This window comes from Periplaneta americana, chromosome 17 (genome assembly GCF_040183065.1).
Source record: "Periplaneta americana isolate PAMFEO1 chromosome 17, P.americana_PAMFEO1_priV1, whole genome shotgun sequence".
In the NCBI taxonomy this organism is placed as follows: domain Eukaryota; kingdom Metazoa; phylum Arthropoda; class Insecta; order Blattodea; family Blattidae; genus Periplaneta; species Periplaneta americana.
This window is the reverse complement of record NC_091133.1, coordinates 110699207-110722757: the sequence shown is the minus strand read 5'-3', so window position 1 is coordinate 110722757 and position 23551 is coordinate 110699207. Positions and strand designations below refer to the sequence as shown.

The 23551-nt window shown below is 34.4% G+C and overlaps 3 protein-coding genes across 8 annotated transcripts in view; 1 reads left to right on the top strand and 2 right to left on the bottom strand.

Annotated features, from left to right (window-relative positions):
* Bre1 (E3 ubiquitin-protein ligase Bre1) overlaps positions 1–3598 on the bottom strand; it is a 90801-nt gene extending 87203 nt beyond the window's left edge. For 4 of the 5 annotated variants that reach the window (XM_069817193.1, XM_069817196.1, XM_069817195.1 and 1 more), the window contains exon 1: positions 3369–3598. The gene's annotated coding sequence lies outside the window, so the exon portion shown is untranslated. Of the gene's footprint in view, positions 1–1178; positions 1249–3368 lie in introns of all 5 variants that reach the window. The other variant, XM_069817194.1, reaches the window with a different exon arrangement.
* A 120-nt stretch (positions 3599–3718) lies between these two features.
* Positions 3719–15497, top strand: Tektin-C (Tektin C). Its single transcript, XM_069817201.1, has 7 exons — positions 3719–3857; positions 5457–5847; positions 6701–6973; positions 8460–8682; positions 9616–9752; positions 12030–12111; positions 15256–15497. The coding sequence occupies exons 2-7, from the start codon at positions 5462–5464 to the stop codon at positions 15391–15393; spliced, it is 1239 nt and encodes a 412-aa protein (XP_069673302.1). The 5' UTR covers positions 3719–3857; positions 5457–5461; the 3' UTR covers positions 15394–15497.
* Positions 15498–16554: 1057 nt separating this feature from the next.
* Positions 16555–23551, bottom strand: part of LOC138693313 (F-box only protein 21-like) — a 28696-nt gene continuing 21699 nt past the window's right edge. For both annotated transcript variants that reach the window (XM_069817199.1, XM_069817200.1), the window contains exons 7-9: positions 22531–22632; positions 20981–21203; positions 16555–20388 (exon numbers count right to left, since the gene is read on the bottom strand). In XM_069817199.1, the coding sequence (XP_069673300.1) occupies positions 20219–20388; positions 20981–21203; positions 22531–22632 (495 nt within the window). In that variant the 3' untranslated portion in view covers positions 16555–20218. The remainder of the gene's footprint in view (positions 20389–20980; positions 21204–22530; positions 22633–23551) is intronic.

The following is a 23551-nucleotide window of genomic DNA, read 5'->3' as shown; positions in this document are numbered from 1 at the left end:
GTACCTGTCATATCCATTAATAATTAATGGTTGTTATAAACATAATATAATTGTAGGTTATGTTATTTGATACTGCTGAACACGATAGAGCCTTATAAAATATAAGAATGTTTGTGTATTAAGGCAAGAAATTGAAAGAAATATATATAAATGTACCTAACATATCTATTAATATTAATAATAATGGATATTCCATTAACTATGGAATTCATATATGGGGAAGTGCAACAGGAGTCAATAGCATCTTATTACTACAAAAACGAGCACTGAGGGTAATATTCAATAAAAATACCAAGGAATCATGTAGACCACTATTTCCAGAGTTAAAGGTAATGACAGTTTACAATCTATTCATTTACAGAACCTTGATATTCCTTAGAACCAACATAGATCTTTATCAGACTAGATCAGATATACATTCCTTCAACACTAGAAATAAAGATAAATTAGATTACACAAGGTGCAGATTGAGTGTGAGCTCAAATACCTGCTTTTTTAATGGCATAAATATATTTAATAAGTTACCATTGGAGGCGAGAAAGTTACCAATAAATAGGTTTAAGTCCTGCATACATAGATGGTTGTTGAACAGACCTTTTTATTCAGTGAATGAATTCATGGAGTGTGATGTAAATATTGTATTTTAGAAATGTAACCCTTTCTTTATATTTTAATTTGTCTCTTTGTATTTTAATTATACTTTTGTCCTTATATAAATGTGTTAACCTACAGCATACTCTGTTTATCTCTCAGTGTTTGTTCTGTTTATTTCTCAGTGTTTGTTTATTTGACTATGTTTGTTTATTTGCTTATAATTATTTGTTTACTTGTCTATATTTATTTGTGCTAAGTTTGTTTGTGCATGTGTGAGTGTTTGTGTATTATCGAACCTGACGATGTCATATCCAGGCCTTGTACACTGGTTTCTGACAAATAAATATTATTATTATTATTTTATTTGCACAATCTGTCACTCGTATATTTCAAACAGAAAAGAAATAACTGAACTTGGATCATCTAACTTAATCGGAGAAATTTCTTCAGTCAAAGTTGACTTTAGTTTGAGATAAATTAATTTCAGATTACACTTTATACAACACAAAATTCCAAGTTCAGCTGAAACAAGGATCAATTTAACCTCTGATCTAAGATTACATGGTTTATACAATCGGGCCTACCTGTCTTTCGAAATTGCTTGTTCCAGTGTGCGATGCTGTCATGTGTCAGAGAATTTCTACCTCATTTCATCTGAAAATGAAGTTGCACTTGTTTGACCAACTGTATAACAGGCAGCCACAAAACGCACTGGTTATCTCCTGTATGATCCACAATCCAGATGAACATTAAATTGCAATGACAGCAAGACTCACAGCAACAATGTCAACAACTGCGACGAAATATGTTTTTGTTTCTCCTAGCACAAGGGTATGAGCATGCGCATAGCTCACTATCTATGCACTCAACAGAACTTCAGAGTTTCTCTCTCTAAACATGTATGTAAACATTGGGAAAATAAATGCAATAATGTCTGATATATTTATTTTCTTTTTTGCTAGATTATTCCCGGATATTATGTACGCATATGCATAAACAGTTCTCCTCAAGAACACTGAAGGCCACACTGTGGAGTAAGGGTTAGCATGTCTGACTGTGAAACGAGCTGACCCAGGTTCAAATCCTAGTTGAAGCTTTTTCCTGGTTTTCCATCAATCCATTATGAGTGGGTAACTTTCGGCGCCAGACCCTGGACTTACTTCGTTATCATTATCATCATCTCACTCAGATGCTAAATAACCATAGCAACTGATAAAGCTTCGTAAAATAATCAATTAAAAAAACACTGAAGATCTGCCAACGTAAAGAAACGTATATCTCTTCGCACGTTTTTGTCCTTAATTTAAAGCAGTACCAAAATAACTTATTTTATTGCGTAAAAACATGCGTAAGAAAGATTAAATAACTGGAACAGGACCGCCATTTCGGAACACTTCATATAATTACTCGGATAACCTTGAAAATGAAAGGGAACAGGGGCATCTGCATCCCGTGAACCATGGTAATATGTACTTAAATGACTTTGCCATATATTTGGCCCATGTAAAATACTAATTTTTACTCAATTTGTATTATAGCTTATTTCTCCTGGCCTAGATTAGTTTGAACATAGTGTACGACATTGTAAAGTTATAAGTATAATTAGTATCGGTATGAAGGTGTTATTCACAAAAGGGCAAAATTTATATACATAATGATGACTCTTGCCCATTAAGTCATACTACACGACTTTATAAGCAGACTCGAAGAGCCCCACATCAACCAATGTACCAAATATCTGCAAGTTATTTTACTATCTTACAACGGAGGTAGGGAGACTCAAGTCAACACACCTATATTTAAATCGAATTCGGACGATTGTTCACAATGTTGCTATAATTGCGATAACTAATTAATATTAATTATAACTTACATAAACTATGTTGTAGCTAGAGACCTACTTATATTTTTAATAAACTTTCTATCACACCTGTTGAAATTTCTGAGGAAACTAACGTTACTTAACTTACGTGGACGTTGTCAGTCAGTGAAGGTACAGTAGGTGTAAACTGAATATCTTATTCAACTAGTTCTCTAATAACGAATGAATAATTCAAAATCTAACCTATTAATACAACTAAAATGTCTGTTATGCCAACAATGCTGCAACAGTTGCAGATAACGAAGTTCACTAAAGCATAATAGGCCTAATCTCAAGTTATCCATTCTGCTGAGAAATTCTAATAAAAGAGTAAAAAATCATTGTTTCCGAACAACCTTATCGTTGAAAACAGAACAATTTCAAAGCCTGGATACTTACAACTGAAAGATCTTTTCATACTACACGGAAATCAATAACGAAGTTTTGCAAAGGTTTAACTTTGTCGAACTGTATATAATACGTCGATATACTGTACTGAATCTTCTTCAAACATACCAGCCTACAATGACATTTCCTTAAGTTTATGGATTGTAATCATACAATTGAGCTATTTAATGGATCAGTAACGTTTTGATGCGTATCAAAATGAAACTCGTACCGTGTCCTCTGTACCATAAAGCAAGCATACTGGGACAGCAGCATACTTATTAATATACCATTATAAATAGTCTATTGTTATATTAAAACTAAATTCAACTAGTAATCAAAATTCAAATCATGAATCAAGGGTGCTAAATAAGTTACAAATTTTAAGCAATTAGAATAATTGTTTCGGTAGTATATTGTAGTAAAACATCACTTTAGCGCTTATTTTAACCCATAATTTGACATGCATAATAGTCACTAGAAAGTCAAAACATTTTTAAATAAAGAATAAATATGTTACTCGTACCTGTGACGGTAAAACTGTTAGGTAAATAAGTTAATAAGATGTAGGCTAATATTATTACGTCCTCATTCGTTTCTTTTATAAGTAACGAGTGCATGTGAACTCATGACGTTAACATTTCAATTAAATGTTAGCAAGTATTCATAAACTGTGCACAAACAATAACATTTACTCTCACGTATATACATATACTCCGTCAGCCATCTTGCCCAATATTAGAGAACATTTTAACCGCGAATGTTAATTGTTCCGTATGTGTTGGTACCGTTGCGTACTGTTGGTATACCTGAATATTTTATTGATTGACCAATGAAAGATGTATGGTTGTCATGGCAACAGTAACGCTGTTAGGACGCTAAACAGTGTGTTGAATGTTTGAAATTGCAATTAGTTTAAACATTATAAAAGTGTAAAGTTATTATGTTTTAGTAACCACATGCAAATTTCTAAGCGTGAAGAGAGATATATAACTTTAATGTTGTTGAATATAATGTAAATTAATATAATTTAATTAGTATGATATATATAAACGGATAAAATTAACAATAGATGTCTGTCAGCATACTGCCAATAAGAAAATACTTTTATGAACATATTATGCATGTTTGGAAGTAGTTAATTATTACTGTAATTAGTATGCATACACTCTAATGAGTTACGAGGATACATAAAACGGGAGTCATCTCTCTAAGTACTTTAAAAAATAAAATACCATATAAATTCAATGAGTTGATCAGACGTTTCCCAAAGTTTTTAGTCTTTGAAGATAATGTGATACCCAAGAAGGTTACTTAGTACTCAGTATTAATGAGATAGTAAAATCATAATTACCAAAAAGGAAAGAATTTTGTTAACATGGAATCATAGTCCATTTGGAAATAATAACGCTGTTCCAGAAGAACAATGACACAACTGCAAATTGGGGTGACCAGTATTAAAAAACACACCTACCTGACTAGTACCATTTAAAAGTAAACAAAAGTTATAATATTTTGCTTTATTTTGATTGTCATAATATTTTTTTTTCAAATATTTATTATTTATTGCTATTTTTTTGCGTCATAGTAAAGTGTATATAGATTAAATAGTTCAGGGATTTGACAAACGTGAGTTATTCGCCAAAACACATTGATACTGTACTGCCCACAGTTCAAGCAAGGGGTGCTATTACGCTTACATCTTTGTATTGAATAACTATCGCGAAACATGCCGGCTCATTTCAGTCATGTTTGCTCATGTCTGGTTATAATTCTTGTTTATGCCTCTTTTACAATTTACGTTATTGATATTTTAAATTTTGTGTACCGAAATGGTATTATTATTATTATTATTATTATTATTATTATTATTATTATTATTATTATCCATTTTGAATTATTATTATTAGTAGTTGTAGGCCTATTATTATTATTATTATTATTATTATTATTATTATATCACGGTATATTCATTAATATTATAATCATGAATATACTTATAAAATCTTTGAAACCTAATATTTTCACAGCCATCCAATTTTTAACTTCTGTTTAATTTTGTATAATAAAAAATGCTTGTGTCATTATAACACTTACACAAAAATAATTTTATAGGCCTATATATTTAATCAACAGTTATTTGTATATGAGACGCTTTACATAATAGGAAAATACATGAAAACAATCAAATATATTGAAATAAATTTAATTAAACACAATAATGTAACATGCAACTCACCAAGGATGAAGAACGAAACTGGCATGATGAATAATATTGAACGAGGGGTAGGAGGGCTATACCTTATGTCGATTAGATTTTGTTACTCTGACAGTGAAAAATTAGAGAAGGAAAAACGATTATGGAAAAAAAAAAACTAAAATCTGAATAGGTATGTCATTTTTTTAAGTTCAAGGGGGGGAAGGGGTTCTAACTCTATAACTCCCTGCATATGCCCCTGTCAAAAATAGATATAGTACTTAACAATCACGGTACTTTTGTTGCAAGTTTCTAGAATGCAGTTATTTAAAAATTTGCATTATTACTTACATATCACTACAGTCAACTTTTTATATTTCTATATAAACTTCTCTAATGGTTAATTTCTTTGGCTAGGCAAGATGGACTTTAAAAACATGCGTCAAGCACTAGTGATTGTACCACCTCCTCCATCACGATTCACTCTCAGTGAATGGTATTTAAACAATCGCCATCGATACAAAACAGCAGAAGATCAGCAACAGATAGCGGAAAGAGTAATTGCAGAGTCTGATCGTCTGCGTGACTTAATTGCTGATGTCACTAAACTTAATAAGATTGAAGTAGACACAAGACTTGAAGAGAGAATCAAAGACACCGAGCATCTGAAGAAAGAAAATGAATTGCAAAAAGCAGAATGTTGCAAAGAAGAAGAGGCTTTGCTTGTATATAAAGAAAGAATTATGGATGCTCTTGAAGCATTGAAAGAACAGGCTCTGAAAATTTGTAAGAAATGTATCATTCTCAGGTAAGGATAGTAGCCTATACTATTTTTTATTATTCCTTAAAAAAATACTATTTTTTTAGCTTAAGTTGAAAGTTACGTCAGTACCCGTACCGGTATTGTTCTTTCCAAAATTTCTTTTGCAATTCTTGTGTATCTTAAGCCTAAAAAAACTACCAGTACTACCAGTACTTAATTACTTACTTACTTACTTACTGGCTTTTAAGGAACCCGGAGGTTCATTGCCGCCCTCACATAAGCCTGCCGTTGGTCCCTATCCTGAGCATCTATCATCATATCCCACCTCCCTCAAATCCATTTTAATATACCTCCCATCTACGTCTCGGCCTCCCCAAAGGTCTTTTTCCCTCCGGCCTCCTAATTAACACTCTAGATGCATTACTGGATTCGTCCATACGTGCCCTGCCCATCTCAAACTTCTGGATTTAACGTTCCTAATTATGTCAGGTGAAGAATACAATGCATGCAGTTCTGTGTTGTGTAACTTTCTCCAAGTACTACCAGTACTATATTATTAAATTTAAGTGACTAAACAGAAGCACTACAGTTTATATTTATATATTTTAGGGACATCATGATTCTTGGGAAGTTAATATATTTTTTTTTTATCTAATGCCACCAGGTTGTCTTTTCGACATTTCTGGTCTCTCCTGGTAGTGGCTTAATTGTAACCCACTTCTGAGGTTGGGGCGCCTGGAAGGTGGAGTTACATTACCCCCCATGATGTGATAGGATGATTATGATAATGTAGTGCCTAGGTTAATCAAAACGTTGGTATAAATTTGTGACCACTATATTATTCAATTCGAATATGTCATTTATATGTGTGTGTAATAATCATTCCGATTTTTAATAGGGAGGGTCGCTTAGGAATTGACCTTGTTCATGATGACGTAGAAAGTGAGCTGCTTAAAGAGGTGGAAACGATTGAAGGAGCTCAGTCACTATTGCGTCGTACATTGGAACAGACTAATGAGCAAATCCGCCTCCTTCGTTCGACAAAATACTTTTTAGATAGAGATAACGAAGACAAAACTAATGCCCTCAATATTGATATGTACTGCGCCAGTCTGCAGGAGACTAGTCTCAACCTGAGCATGTATCATGGAATTGCACCACTTGATGGAAGGTGGGTATGCACTGTGTGTTGAGTTACAATATTTGAAGCTCGTCTATGTTTAGATCGATAAGAGATTAGAGCGAATTCTTGAAAAGAAATGTAGCTTCCACAGTTCCCTTAGAAACAAGAACACTTCCTATTTGATTATGCAAATCTTACTTCCAGGTAGAAGCTCCCTGTGAAGCAGGCTTGAATAATTTCAAGGGAAAAATTGTTCCGCGGCCGGTATTGATCCCGGAACCCTTCGCTTAGCGCATGAATGCTCTACCGGCTGAGCTACCCCTGGAACTATACACGACACCGTCACAATTCTTCCCTTTATATCCACACAACTCAAATGGGCTTAAACCACACAGAATTGTGTGCACTCAAAGTTGGGTTTCTGGCGTCTTGTCAGCCCATTTGAGTTGTGTGGATATAAAGGGAAGAATTGACAGTGTCGTGTATAGTTCCTAGGATAGCTCAAGCAGTAGAGCATTTGTGCGCTAAGCGAAGGGTCCCGGGATTGATATCAGGCTCCGGAACAATTTTTCCCTTGAAATTATTCACGTCCTATTTGAATCTAGTGCAACTGAATATTAAATCTAATTTACATTATCATGGATTTAATTTATTTTACATTTAGATGTACCCATAACTTATAGTTAGGGACCGGATTTTTAGGTTTTTAAAAAGACCATTTTAGGTTTTTGGAATAGGTGAAAAAGGTTTTTTTAGGTATTATGTCCAACCTGTGGAAAGGTCGCAAAAACTGCCAGATCGTTAAAAATGTATCCTTACAGTTATTCTTAAAAAATAAAGATATATTTATTAAGCCACCATGGACCACGAAACTATTTATCAAAATTTATAAGATTCGAATTTTTGTTCCTTCCCCTTTAACATTACTTGTAGTTTGAATAAATTAGTGTAACAATTAACATTTTATCTAATATAATTTGTTTTGATATAAAAAATAAATGTCAATTTTCAATGGATAAAAGGTACAGTACACACACAACTTTTGAATTAAATTTATTCAAAGTCGGTAAAGAATTATTTTAAAAAGAAACAAAACAACATTATTTACTGGTACTGTTCCTGGTTGCAATATACGACCAAAAGATTCTCGACTGAAAAGTTTTTTCTATTGTCTCTCAAAATACATCTGAAGAACGAAATGGTTCTTTTGACAGCACTTGACGTTATAGGTGCAAATTTCATCGCTGCCACTGCAGCAGGTACCCACGGTAACTGACAATTGAAGCAATCTCAGTTTCTTCTAACCCGACATCAGAAGAAACCCACTGGAAGGCCATGATTTTCTTGAAGGAGCTGAGAATGTGTCGAAAGTTAACAAATCTAACACATATCCCAGTAGTTCACTTTCCAACAATCAAAGTGAAGTGTCCAGAGTTTTACCTTCACATGCCAAAATAGTTGAAATATAATTTGTTATAAGATAAATAATTCACCGAATGAAACATTTTTATTTTGTGTGTATTTCTTTTGTCAGTAACGTAACAAAAGAAGAATGGGAACATTTTTCTAAGCAGTTTATTGAGCGTGCTGCCAGGGAAGTCAACAATGCAAGGCCTCTCCGGTCTTATATTGACACGCTACTGAAACAGATCACTGAAGATCTGTTGAATCAGTACAATATCACCAATGAAGCTTTCCGACGCAGAATTGCAGAGACCAGAGAAACTAAAATTAAACTTGAAAATGAACACCACGAGGTAGTGTGCAAATTTGCTTACCACAATGAAATAAACATGTTATTATTAAATATGCATAATTCCTGTAGTAATAATAGTTATTTATGGTACTTGTGAGATAAATGCATCTTTATTGCACGAGTGCAATAAAGATTACGCTCACAAGTACCATACGTAATTTTATCCATGACCATAACGAAAAATTATGTTTTATAAGAGAAAATATGTTGAAAATAAGTCCTCATATAATCACATACCATGGCATGGATTTTAGAATCAATACGTGTACTAGGTAGGTCATGATGTAGGAGGCCATGATTAGTAAAGAATGGTATCTAAGGCGTTGGATAAATAACAAATTATAATTAATTATATAATTTTAATATATATTTTTTCACTTTAAACGTGTATTTTCGTCTTTTTGAAGTTTCAGGGATTATTTAGAAGTGTTCACGGGACTATGTGATTAAAATAATTTCACATTTTACTTCTGTAAATTTAAGAGGAATATTAAAACTTAATTAATCATTGCGTCTGTTTAGCTCAGTTGGCTAACGCATGTTGTTTTAAAATCCTATAAACCCAACTTCGCATCCCAAAAAAAATTTAAAAAAGATGCATATTACATATGGATGTAATGTACAAATTACGACGTAGCAGATAGAGAAAAGAGAAGGAGATTGAGTGTATGTAAAAAGAAGTAGAGGTAGTGACATCTAGTAACTAATATATTAACTTCTGAGTAATAGTTCAATGGAAAAGTATACGTGTGCACCCGGGTACTAGGAAAATACTAATGAACAGTGAGATAAAGTTCAAACTGTGAGGTAAAGTCTTTATCTCACTAGTGAAATAAAGTAATGTTGAATAAAAGCCTACTTTACAAACGCAAAAGTATTTAGTAAAGGCGTGTTTTTCGTTATGGTCATGGATAAAATATTTTAAATCTTTCAGACACTACGACAAGCAAATGAAATGATGCGTAATATCACGCGACTTGAAAAGGCCATAGCAGAAAAGGAAGGGTTCATGGCACTGGCCCACACTCGTCTTGGGCACAGGGCACAAAGATCAGCAGTTGAACTTACAAAGTGAGTGCTGTTTTAATTATCATTATTATGAGTTAAGGGTACCGGTATACTTAAGTGAAATAATTACATTTTTCACGAAAAATATAAATTTTTTACTTTTCTTCTTGGAAAATATCTCGAAGCTTACAGATGTTCCTCTCAGAATTTCAGAGATTTGCGCGCTTAGGACACTGGTTTTGGCAGTCATTTTTAAAGGTGTGCGCACTTTAAATCCTTACAGTTTTTGCACTTTTGCCCATGTTCAAAACCTATCTCCTTCCATAAATTTGTCCACACCTGTGGAGTAATGGTCAGCGTGTCTCGCCGCGATACCTGGTGGGCCGGGTTCGAATCCCGGTCGGGGCAAGTTACCTGGTTGAGGTTTTTTCCGGGGTTTTCCCTCAACCCAATACGAGCAAATGCTGGGTAACTTTCGGTGCTGGACCCTAGACTCATTTCACCGGCATTATCACCTTCATTTCATTCAGGCGCTAAATAACCTGAGATGTTGATACAGGTTCGTAAAATAACCCAATAAAATAAAAATCCACAAATTTGGAGCTAGCTGAATGAATTTTTTTCCACGCCTCCCTCAATCTATACTGTTCACATGGATATCTCAGTAGAATTTCTAAGAGATTATTTTTTTTTTTTATAATTTGTAAAGTCGAGACTTTCCCTTTTTCGCATTTGAGCTACAGTAATGTACAAAATTTTTTGCACGATCGTGTTTTTTGTATATTTACAGCTATTGTTGTTAGGCCTTGAAAATTAGAATTCCCACACAGAAACTTATTGCTAGGGAAACCATTCTTCATAACATAACTATACTGAAATAGACCCATTACAGTGCACTTATTGTTACTTAGTTACCATTACAGTACAGTTTTGCGAAGACTTTGGAATAATATTGCTCTAAATTTGCAATGCAAAATATGTTGTATTTGCATTTTAAAAAATATGATCGTGCAAAAAATGTTGTACAGTACACGTTTGTGAAGTGCATTACAAAATTTCGGAAACTGGAAAACTCTTTCTGCTCGTTTTTCAAACTTTTCCTCGATTTTGTAAAAAGCACTTCCCAATCTTGTAACGTAATATATTATTTTAGAAAAAGCTAATGCACATATTTAAAATTTTCATGTCAATTATTATTAATGACAATATATTGAACATAAAAATAAAATTACAGCTTAAAAAATAATTTGTATATGAGGAGATGGAAAACAATTAAAATGATTTCTTTTATGAAACACTTTAAATAAATTATGCAAATCTGGCTTTCAGGTAGAAGCTCCCTGTGAAGCAAGCTTGAATAATTTCAAGGGAAAAATTGTTCCAGAGCTGGGTATCGATCCCAGGACCCTTCACTTAGCGCACGAATGCTCTACCGACTGAGCTACCCCAGGAACTATACATGACACCATATAAATTAAATAAATGTATAAAATATTACCAACTCAACTGAAAATTTGTATCTGTCATGAAGCAATTCAAGTATTTCCTAAGTCAAACAATGCCACATTGCGCATGCTCCAAGTCGAAAGATTTTTTTCATATGACGACGAGATATTCGCTTCACTTTCCTGTTTAAGCATACTGGAAGGAATTAAAATTGTAGCCTCTTACAAACCGCGCTACAGATCTTGAAAAATTTTCGCCCATTCAACAATTATGTCCGTCACTGTACACTATTTATATGTCAAATAATGTGTGTGTAAAAAAAAAAAATTAAAACTATAGATTCAGTATTTTAAAACTTTTAAATTTCACTTCAGTGTATCCATAAGGAACTACTGTCAAAGACGTCATTTAAGGGAAGGGAGGGATAGGGCAATTGCCTTCCCACCAAGTTTAAGATTTAAAAATTTAATAATTGAGTTGTACTACTAATTGTTCTGTATGGTTGTGAAACTTGGACTCAATATCGGTTATATTTAAAAAAAAATACTGCATTACTAATGTCATTTCGGAATATTCTGTGATACAGTACTTATCATCATCATTATCATGTTCATCAGCCGCTTTAATGTATGAGCGGAAGCTCCGTTTTCAAAGTTCACCATCATATTGCAGAGTCACCACTGTACCGACACTGAATGAAGTATAGTATGCATACGTCACCACGCTCGCAAGAACCGCTCTTTAAAGCACACAGCGCTCATTTCTCAGAATCACGTAATATGCCCAGCCTTGCTCTAGGTCGTTTACCTTTACTTACTTTTAAAGACTTTTTCCATTGTCAGGGGTTGCCTCTTATTGTCTTCTGTGCTCTCCAATATTTCATTTATTTTCCAGAGATGAAGTGGAAACAAGATTAATTGCAGAAGTACGAGAGCTGAGAGATAATGTTTCAGCACTTCAACAAATGCTAGCTGAGGTATGGAGTTTGTATTCAGAGTTTAAGATTTTTCAATGTTACTTGGACAAATTTTGATTACTAATATATCGCACCTTGGAAAGAAATGCAAAAATTTCATGAATTGAGATAACAATGCTGTCTAATAGAGAAACACTTTCTCTATCTGTTTCTTTATGTCCACAAGTGGTAGGTTAAAATTTGGAGCCAGGGCGGTATTGTGACCATATAGTATTACTGCAAATCAAATGGACCTTACTACATTAAACTTCAAATATCTCATTAGTAAGCCTACAGTTTTTGCACTTTTGGCCGTCTTCTTTCCAAGGTGCGATATATTGTACAGTAGCGGTAAAAACAAAACCGGACCGACCCTTGTAGCTGATTTCAGAGCCTTATTCACTCAGAGCACGATAGACTGGTAACTAAGACTTTCGTAGTTCGAATCCTGCCTGGGAAGGAAACTTTTTTTTTATCCTTATTCAAATTTATTCCTAATACTTTTCGATTGCAGCAATGTTTTACTACTTAATTAACTTATTATTCCCAGAACATGAATTTTACCAGTCCACACCTGTGGAGTAACGGCTAGTGCGTCTGGCCGCGAAACCAGGTGGCCCGGGTTCGATTCCCGGTTGGGACAAGTTACCTGGTAGAGGTTTTTTCCGGAGTTTTCCCTCAACCCAATACGAGCAAATGCTGGGTAACTTTCGGTGCTGGACCCCGGACTCATTTCACTGGCATTATCATCTTAATCTCATTCAGACGCTAAATAATCTAAGATGTTGATAAAGCGTCATAAAATAACTTACTAAAATAAAAAAAAATGATCCATGTTGAATCTTTCAGCTGTAAACAGCTGTAGGCCGCACATGCTTACACAATTAACACGAGTAAGATCGCCATTCAATCAATTATTAAAAAAAAAAAAATAATTTTACCAGCAATCGAAAAGTATTGGGAATAAATATGAATAAGGAACAAAAAAAGATTCCTTCCCAGGCAGGATTCGAACCACGAAAGTCTTAGTTACCAGTCTATTGTGCTCTGGAGTGAACAAGGCTCTGAAATCAGCTACAAGGGTCGGTCCAGTTTTTTTTTTTTTGCCACTACTGTACATAGTGATTAAGTAGAAACGTGCAAAAATGACACAGGAAACAGATGTCCTACTGAATATTTTGAGGTAGGGAACTTGGGGTCTAGAAAGAGATTAAGTAGATATGGACTTAAACATATCTATTGCTATCGCTTACTTTTTCCTTATTATTTACATTTACACTTATTTACAAGCTGTTATATTCAGTGATTCTAGAGCAGTTATTACTGCTATAGCAACCAATCTATCACGTAAAAAAAAAAAAAAAGAATAACGGACCATCTGAAAATTATACACCATCTGATGAAGCTTAACAAAAGGATAGTTTTCAATAAGTACCATCACACTGTGAATTATCTGGTAATGAAGCTGCTGACTGTCTTGCTAAGAAGAGAAGTAAAATCTTGCAGAACTCCATTCTCGACTTTACCATTTTGAACAGTTAAAAGATTAATCAATTAAAATATTAAGATATAATATTGTATAATTCCCAAAAAATTTCAAACAAAAGATGGAAGTGTCTCAATACTCGTATGTATTGAAGGAAAAGTGCAGTTGCATCTTTCGATTATTCACAGGGCATGACAGTTAGTCAAAATACTTGAATCAATCTTCTTAATGTATCCAGCTGTTTGCTGACAACATAAAGCCCACTATAGTCCACTGTAGTCTATTCAGTTGTTAATTCGAAATTTTCTCGGGCTTCCAGCTAGGTTATAAGTTGGTGATCCACCGACGTTTCGAGGATGTTCATCTTCCTCATCTTCAGGGTTAAATGATATCTGAGGGTACCTAGCTCCTTAATTTATAGTGCCAGAGGGAGTCAGCCGAGGAGCTGTGCGCCGATTGGCTGTTATTAGTGCGGACTGCGGCGAGAACATTGCCGACGTGTCGTCTTGCTTTGTGCTTTCCAGCTGAATGACCTTGGGTCTCACGGTGGGCTCGGCGGACGAGTTCTCCGCTGATGACGGCCTGTCATCCGGGTGGTGAGAAATTTAATAGCTGGTGCCCATGCCGCGCTTAGTTGGAGACCCGAGTCCCGGTTCAGGTTACTGCGTTCCGCCGCTATGGCCAGGGTTTCTTTTGCTCTTCTATCCCAATAGCCCGCACACTTTACCAGGACCTCGGTGTTATTGAAATTAGCCCTATAGCTTTTTTCAATGCAATGTTCAGCCAATCCGGATTTTTCGGGCTGCATTAATCTGATGCTTCTTTGATGTTCCGAAAGACGCATCGCTATTGTGCGTCCAGTCTGTCCAATGTAAGCCACATCACATTCACACGGGGTGCGGTAGATCCCTGGTACTCTGAGGCCTAGATCATCTTTTGCTGATCTGACCTTGTTCCTGATTTTCGGCGGAGGTTTGTGGATTGTTTTTATTCCATGCTTGTCTGTGGTGTAATAATCATGATGAAGATCTGGAACACATTCTTCTATACTGTCCATCCATAAACCACAAAGGAAGTAAATTAAAATCATCAGTACCAGTTGCAGAAGACACAGCCCTGCAGTATATATTGACTACACCCCACCTCTGGCTACTAGCAACAGGCATCTATAATGAACACCGATCAAAATACAACTGAATATACTACAGTGGACTTTATGTTGACGGCAAAGAGCTGGATACATTAAGAAGATTGATTTTATAGGCATCCAATATTTTCTTTCAGATAAGACACATTCTAGAGTTGGAAAAGGTATTACAGCACAATTGTGTATAGGATGGTTCTATGAATTTGTTACAAATATTTAAGAATGATAGAGAGGATCATTATGAACAACTGTCATCTTATAGGAAACCATGTTTGGAAAAGTTTCATATGGTAATTACAGAACATGATGTGTGTGCTAGCCGGTCTAACAAACATTGTGGACCCTGGACTCATTTCACCGGCATTATCACCTTCATATCATTCAGACGCTAAATAACCTAGATGTTGATACAGCGTCGTAAAATAACCCAATAAAATAAAAAAACAAACATTGTAGGCACATGGTAAAATAAGCAGCAGCAGCAGTGGTAGAAGTAGTACCAGTAGAACTAATACTGTGTATCTGTTTGCAGGCACAGGCATCCTTACGTTATTTGCTGAAGACACAGGTTCAATTGGAAGAAGATATTAATATCAAAGCGAACACACTGAAGATAGACGAAGTTGACTGTATGACTCTACGGGAGAGTATGAATTTCCATGCCTATTGATTTGAAAAAAAGTCTTGAATGTGGACTAATAAATGTAAAAGTGTACTACGTGAAAAAAAAAATTCTGTATACAGTATGCATTAAATTTTTAATTAATGTTCTGATTCTCTACTATGCCCATAAACAGATGTGCGTCTAGAAGACAGGGATTTAACTCCCATAAGAATTAGGTGGCTGTTCCATTTGTTGATGGTGCTGTGTTGTTTCAAGTGGTTGTCTAGTGTTAATGCACAAGTATTATATCATTGTGAGTATGGTTGGTCTTCTGGGACAGTCCTGTGGAGTATGTCATTTGCAATAGAATTGCTCCAAGTTGTAAAACAATATCCTATTATATACATCCATCTACATATATACATTCAATTTAAGCAAAAGTAACTACCAAATATTTTCACTTGGTCGTCTGTTGTTCGATGACAAGGCAGGTGAAGACCGCCAGGAGAGACGCCGTGAATTCTGAATCTGCAAATTGAAAGGTTCCCTGTCCTTTTGCATTGCGACTACATGAGTGACGTTGCACATGTATTTCGTAATTTTATAGACTCTGAACTACTGCACGCATTGTATTCTTCACCTGACATAATTAGGAACATTAAATCCAGACGTTTGAGATGGGCAGGGCATGTAGCACGTATGGGCGAATCCAGAAATGCATATAGTGTATTAGTTGGGAGACCGGAGGGAAAAAGACCTTTAGGGAGGCCAAGACGTAGATGGGAAGATATTAAAATGGATTTGAGGGAGGTGGGATATGATGATAGAGACTGGATTAATCTTGCTCAGGATAGGGACCGATGGCAGGCTTATGTGAGGGCGGCAATGAACCTTCGGGTTCCTTAAAAGCCATTTGTAAGTAAGTAAGTAAAGACTATGAACTAGGGCATTAAGTTGTTTGTTAGAAAAAAAAAAAGGGGGAACTTATGGGGAAGGGCATATAGGTCCATGGCCCATTTCTCTTAGGGCTCATCCCAACGTTTGTCTTAACGCCTCAAGAAAACCATGGAAATACCTTAGGCAGGATGAGTTGTCTCAATATAAGAGACTAGCCAATTTGGCTTTTAGGTAACAGGTCAATTGAGTTATGAATTTATGATAGATGTAATTATTAATTAATTTAGAGTATGGGAAAATGATTCTAGAACTTTATAAATATAACAGAAGTTGTCACTGTGGTAATTGTTTATTAACACCAAATAATAACTTTTAAGATTAATGAAAATACAGTATAATTTATTTTACACCATATGAGTATAAGAGTTACATATTATACATAAAAGATAGGTACTTAAAGGTAAGGTAAGTTTTATCAGAGGAAGTATATACAAATCACATTAAATCAGTAATTTAATCATTCAGGAACATGGAATGCTATGAATCTGGGCTTTTACATAGATTCTGAACAGAGACAAAACTGAGTTTGAGAGAGGGAGGGGGGAGAGAGAGAGTGTTTTTTCTTTCCACTGTGATCTACATACATGAACTAATTTTAACCAAACATGGTACACAAATGACTACTGAAATATGAGTACATCTGTGTCGATCCCAATTTTACCAAATTTGGTGAAAATTAGATAATGCACATATAAATTATTGGGGAAGACAGACACGCACATATTCATCTTACAAGATTTGTTTCCTTTCCAGAAATCAGCCTAAAATAAAGCGGTAGGTACTAGTTAACACTGATATAAGAGATTCTTTAATGATAACCTTGCAAATATCAAATTGCTAAAAATGTGACTTCCGATATGCTGGCTACGCAAAATAATACAGTTGATCATTTGAACTGTGTTACAACCATGTGGACAATTTTAGAAACTGATTTCTGATCATTTTTAGTAGTTAGTCCACTTTTTTAATATCCCTTGGTAAATTTTCTTTTAAATATTAATAGTCTTTATTAAACTTAATGTGTACAACTTTAAGCGATTTTTTTCGTTTTCTTTTAATGCTATATGATAATGCATGATGTTAACATCATGGTAATAAACTTGATGACGGTGTTTGCTAGTGATGTTTAACATTATTTAAACGAGAATGTTATAGTCTTGTAAATACTTGAAAACTCTATTTGATAGAAACTTATTTCCAAAATATAAAGTCTGGTTCTGATACTTCACACCTATTGATATTATATGTAGACACAAACGATAATAATTTGGATGCTTTCTGAAACTTGTAACTAAAAGTAGCAGGGAGAGAAAATTACAATCCACTTAATTTATAAATTAATTTGGAACTTGCATAAAGTAGGCTCAGCACTGTGATTTACAGAACAAAGGAATAGATCAGAGAACTGCTAATATATATATTTAAACAAGTACATGCCGAGTTCGTATCGGTATTTTACAATAACTTATATCTTGTACTCCAGATACAAGGCTTCTAAAAGGTGGGGACATAAAATGAAACACTAACTGAACTTCAAATAAGATGATGACGTGGAGAGAAGAGGATGGAACGAGATAAGACATGAAAAGGCAAGGAAGACAGAGAAGTTGTCATATTACTTTCGAGTATTTTATAATTTTTGTTCAACATATACACCAAACAATATTTGAAATCAGCACATACCTCAATCTGAGTAATTGCGTCACTTTTAAACAATGTATCCCAAATTTAAAATTGCATATTGGATAATCAAGTTGTAATTATTACTATAAAACAAAGATTTAATGAATGTCGAAGTACCAAACTATTGCAAATCTATTTTGTTTTTGCTGCCTTCTGATATACACTGTTCCGAAATATAAGAAACTTCATTATAATAAATTAATTACCTCAACTTCTACAACTGCATTGCACCATTTAACTATATTTCTAGTTAAGATAACATTTTTCATACTTTTCCTTAATTTGGGCTTCAGAAACAACTGAAATGACAGTTAAATTTCTCTATTTTGACAACGAGATATACAGGGTGATTAAAAAATCAACATACACTGCATACACGATCCTGTTCACTGACAAGGTTAACTTGTAAACCAGTTGTGAAGTCAATCACTATAGCTGATACTGAAGTGATAGAATTTCCAATGGATGGAGCCTTCCAAAATGCAAATTGCTGACAAGGTTATGGTCTGGTGTAGAATTTGGAATACTAGCATCATTGGCCCCATCTTCTAACTGCAGAGAGGTACCTTGGCATGCTCCAGGATGCAGTTATGCCCTTCATTCTGAACAAGGATGGTGCATTTCCCATCTTCTTTCAACAAAACCACACACTACAGAATATGCTTACATCAATCACTGGAATGGCTATCACACTCCCCGAAACTGACACTAATGGATTTTTTTCTGTGGGGTCAGTTGACGGATGTCGTTTATCAGAAGAAGATAAGTGATGTTGGCCACTTGTAATGTAGTATTCTTGACACGTGCTCAGATCAAGTTCAGATGCTGAATGCAGTGCAAACTGAGTGGGTAAAATGCACTGGTATGCACTCATAATATTTTCATATTTTGTAACTGCATTCCCAACAAAATTGCTATGTATGGTGGCTTTTGAATCACCCTGTATATTATGAAAACATTATGAATTAAGTGCTATTATGGACGAACAAATTCAATAACTGAAATTAATATCTGCCTTATATTTATTAATAAGAAATAAATATAGTAACTACATTACTTGTTTATATCTGTACATTTCAAAGATGCTACCATTATCAGAAATACACAACAGAAATTCATCACTAATACAGAGTATATGATGTATGTATTTTTATCAGCCAAAAGCTGGAAAATTATACTGTCTATTAAAAATACACACACTGTACAGTCATGACTTTCACACACAATTATTTTTCAGTGCCTGGTTCTATAAAACTGCTATCTACCAACATTTTATAAACATTTTGGTTTAATTTATGTCTCATAATTTCTCGTTGAAGATGTAAAAAGTTGGTAAATGAGAGTCCAAGAAACCTTGTACAAAGACATTATCACTATTTATGCTAACAAGTTTAACCTACACAGTTTCTGCACAATGTTCCAACTTTACTAATTTGTGAGCAAAAAGTTGCCTGCTAAAGTTTCTCTACAATATTTTTTTTTCTTGCATTCTTTTTCATATTTTTTCTTCCTAATGGCGGACATATGAAGCCAGTTTACAACATTTATATAAGGCATGAGTCTCACTGCCTTCCTAGTTTACTGGCACATCAGCTTAAGAAATGTACACATTTCATAACAAAAGTTCTATTTGTTCTATTTATATGTCCTACATCTGACCTCTTAGTATGAGAAAATTTTTCCAATTTTGTACACTTGTTAATGGCTGTATAAATCAGCCATTCTCGCAGGAAATGGAGAAAAACCATACTTACCAAGAGAACACATAACTTTAACTAGATGAGATAGATCAGAAAAAAAGATCGTAAACAAAACAAAATTAAGGGTATTATTATAAAGGAATTATGTCCAAACGAATCTGATGTTTGCCACCTCTAGCAACTCATACAATTTTCCTAACCTCAAAATAAAATTAATGATAAAGTAAATTTTATAGAATGATGCAAAGGAAAACAATTTCTAGATTTTGCACAAAAAACTAGAATTATTGAAATATTTCTCCCCCGCTCTGAAAATAAATGAAACTGGACGAAATATGGTGAACAAGTCATCACATTCTATAACTCAATAATAGCCTCTCTCATATTCAGTACATATCGAACAAGCTGATTCACATTTCTGAAACTGTGTTGATTCAAAGACAGAAGGACGGAAAAGTCATAGACTCATAGTTTGTAAGGAATATGTATATATTCATAAATCTCATATAAGCTTACTTAGGAGCAAGTGTTCCTAATATTCGTACAAAGTATTACTTCACATCTGTATAACCACAGAAGCGTTGCCTCACTTCGGCATCTTGAGGATATTCCATCCTTTTCTCTGCATTTGGTACATAATAGGTAGAGCAGAACTGTTCAAAGTAACGGCCCACATCAAGGTGAGTCACTGCCACTGGTTCACTTGCAACTTCCAAATTCTCTGTGAAATAAAAGACAACTTTATTTTAAAGTGGTGACACCATTATAAAGAGTCTTCCAATAAGAGAGTCCTGCTTTTAACATATAACAGCTGCCGTGTTTATGAAGCTATAGCAGTCATATTTTTCCTATGGTTATAGTTGTTTTGTTGACAAATAATCATGGAATGTTACACCATTCCACAACCTGTATAAATCATTAAAATTTATTATTAAAAAAAGAAAAAGGTCATCCATTCACTAAGCATTCCGTGAAGTGTAAGAGGGGTGTAAGATACCAGACTATAATAAGAGATTATTTTTGGCCCCAATTGGAAGATATGGATCTCAGAAAAAAAAAAAAAAAAACACACACACACAAACCCTCCCCCCCCCCCATGCATACGTGTGTGCGCGGCTTGTTGGTATCACTGATTAGGTTCAGATCTGTCTTCAGACCGTTGACTAAACAACATTTCATTATGCCTATATTTACTAGTAGAACCATTTGACAAATCAAGGATACAAGTTTATTTAGCTATTTAATTCAATAATTTATTGTTATAGATGAATGCTTTAAAATTATTTTTTCCACTTGAAAATACAAACTCTTACCTTGTGCTGCATATCTTATTGAACCATCTTCTACCAACACATTGTAAAATGGCTGGTGGCTCTTCTGTGGCAAATTTTCAACGCCCATTTGCCGAATCCACTCTTGGGAAGCAGCACAGAGTGAATCCCAGCCATAAATTACACATCTGTAATTGTACTGACGATGACGCATTATCATGCCCACTGCATACGCTATATTTTCAGATCGCACTTTTGGTTCAATCTACAACAAATACACAATTGTTAAGAACAAAAACATTCCACTAGGTTACATTAACAGAACGTGTAATATAAACTCTGAATTTGAGTATGATGAATAGTTATGATGATCCCACATAGTAAGTACCGTATACGTGGATAAATATATAATAGGATGCAAAACTGCGGTCAGCACCATCTGGTGGCAGGAGGCTCATATAAGATGATCAGTGCCCAACCTTGTAGGTGGTGAACATTAGAACTGTGTTTTGGGTACATTACCCAGAGTTCTCTATTTATCCGTTCAAGATATTGCTCGAAGAGACAAGATGGCAGACAGAAACTTGCTAATAAGTGAATATAAAGTGATACTACGTGTGTGTATAAGCAGTGTATGTTAAACAGTGATGTTTATGGACGTTGTAAAAATAGTGTTGTTGAATGTATTGTAAAGTAATAGTAATATAATAAATTGAACTATCTAAGTAGTTCATGCGGACTTTTCCATTGCGCTGTACAATAAATACCCAAAGAATACAATCCCAATTATCTAACCTTTTGCTTTATTTTTTGTCTCCATCTGGTTATATTTTAATTGGGTAGTGTAAAATAGATCGTCTCTTTTATCTTTCTGTTGGCTCCGGTAAGAATTTTCAGTAGAAGATGCTGTGAGGAATAAAAATGTAAATGTTTTATTTTAAATTGGGTTAGTTTTGAATATCGATGAGGGTGGGAGGGAATACTTTCTGCACAGTTTAACATTTTCGTCACCAGGTGCGCTGCTAAACACATTAGTTACTCTTTTCGCTACTATATGCGATGCTAGATGTAATAATGCCCCTCCACCCAACAGGTGGCAGCAAGATCAATTTCCATAACAGCGCCTCTAGTATGTGTTACGGGAAACTCAGTCAGTTTCGCATCCTATTATATATCCATCCATGACCATATATACATAAATACTTCTACTAATTTTAGGAGAGAAAAAAAAAAAAAAAGAAAAAGAAAATTGGCTGTAATTGATATTTTATTTACACTATTCATTACTAAAAATAAGTGAAGAATCATGTACAAAGAACGGAAAGGGAGAGACTTCCAAGATAAGCCTCAGTGACCAAGAATCGATGGAGGGATCAAGGCCATCTTTCTTTGATTATCAAAATACCCCTCATTTCTCGTGAAAAACAACAACTGAATAGACTACAGTGATATAGTGGACTTTATGTTGTCAGCAAACAGCTGGATACATTAAGAACATTGATTCTTTCTTTGATTATCATTACAGATCACATGGTTCAAAACGAAGTTCATGATGATGATGATGATGATGAAATGAATTAATAATATCGCACCTGTGGAAAGCTGCATGATGTGTCCTTGTAGTGATGGGTCTCGTACACCTGAAGCATCTGCATGATGTGCCTTGCTTGGTCCCTAGCACGCGGTTCCAATTCCTGTAAATGAAACATAAATTACTACTTCTCAATGTTTAAAAAAATACTACAATAATAAATTAAGGTAAGTGGATAACTTTCAATATTGAGATCTTACACAAACAATATCTGAAAGACGAATGATTACACAGATACACAAGAAGAAACAGGAACTCTGTTCACAATACATCCCACTAGCACTGAATGCCTCAAACTTTGAGAATGAAACGAAAGCAATCAACAAGCATAAAAAATTACAAATTCTATAAATATTAAAGACATCCAATCAAATAAAAATGTTGTAACAACAGATCTTGAATTAAAAGTACAGCATTTGTTGTACAAACTAACCACTTTAAATACAACAGGGATTTCATCTCATCCCAGAGCAGCAGTAGTATAAATAATGTCATTAAACTGCACCTATGAAAGAAATAAAATGTGATGGACATGCAGTGAAAGAGTTTGGATATTTAGGAAGCAAATTTGATTCAGAAGGGTGTTATAAAAAGAAATTACACATAGAATCCAAGACAGTCAGACTGCATAATTTCATTAAAGACATTTTGTGGAAATGGTGTATTACAAAAGAATCTAAAGTTTTCATTTATAAAACTTTTGTGGTACCTATACTAAGTTATATTGCTGAAATATAGGTATTAACAAAGAAGGACAAAAGTAGAATGCAGGCAGCAGAGATGAGAATATTAAGAAGTACCAAAGGAAAGACTGGAAGAGATAGCATCAGAAATACAGAGATTACAGAACAAGTTGTGTTAGACCATTACAAGAACATATTAAGCACAAAAGTTTACAATGGTTTGGAGAGGTTACCAAGAAGAACATTGGAGATGTAACAGAGAATAAGAAGAGGACAATGGGAAGATCAAGAAAGAGGTGGTTGGATCAGATAAGGGAGAACTTCAATGCCAAAGGAATT

What these genes read in the sequence shown, in the direction of transcription:
- Tektin-C (XM_069817201.1), top strand. Translation starts at nt 5,462, where the DNA reads ATGGACTTTAAAAACATGCGTCAAGCACTAGTGATTGTACCACCTCCT. An exon ending in TTGAAAATGAACACCACGAG is followed by an intron (nt 8,683 to 9,615) that starts GTAGTGTGCAAA and finishes TAAATCTTTCAG; the next exon opens with ACACTACGACAAGCAAATGA. An exon ending in TCAGCAGTTGAACTTACAAA is followed by an intron (nt 9,753 to 12,029) that starts GTGAGTGCTGTT and finishes TTTATTTTCCAG; the next exon opens with AGATGAAGTGGAAACAAGAT.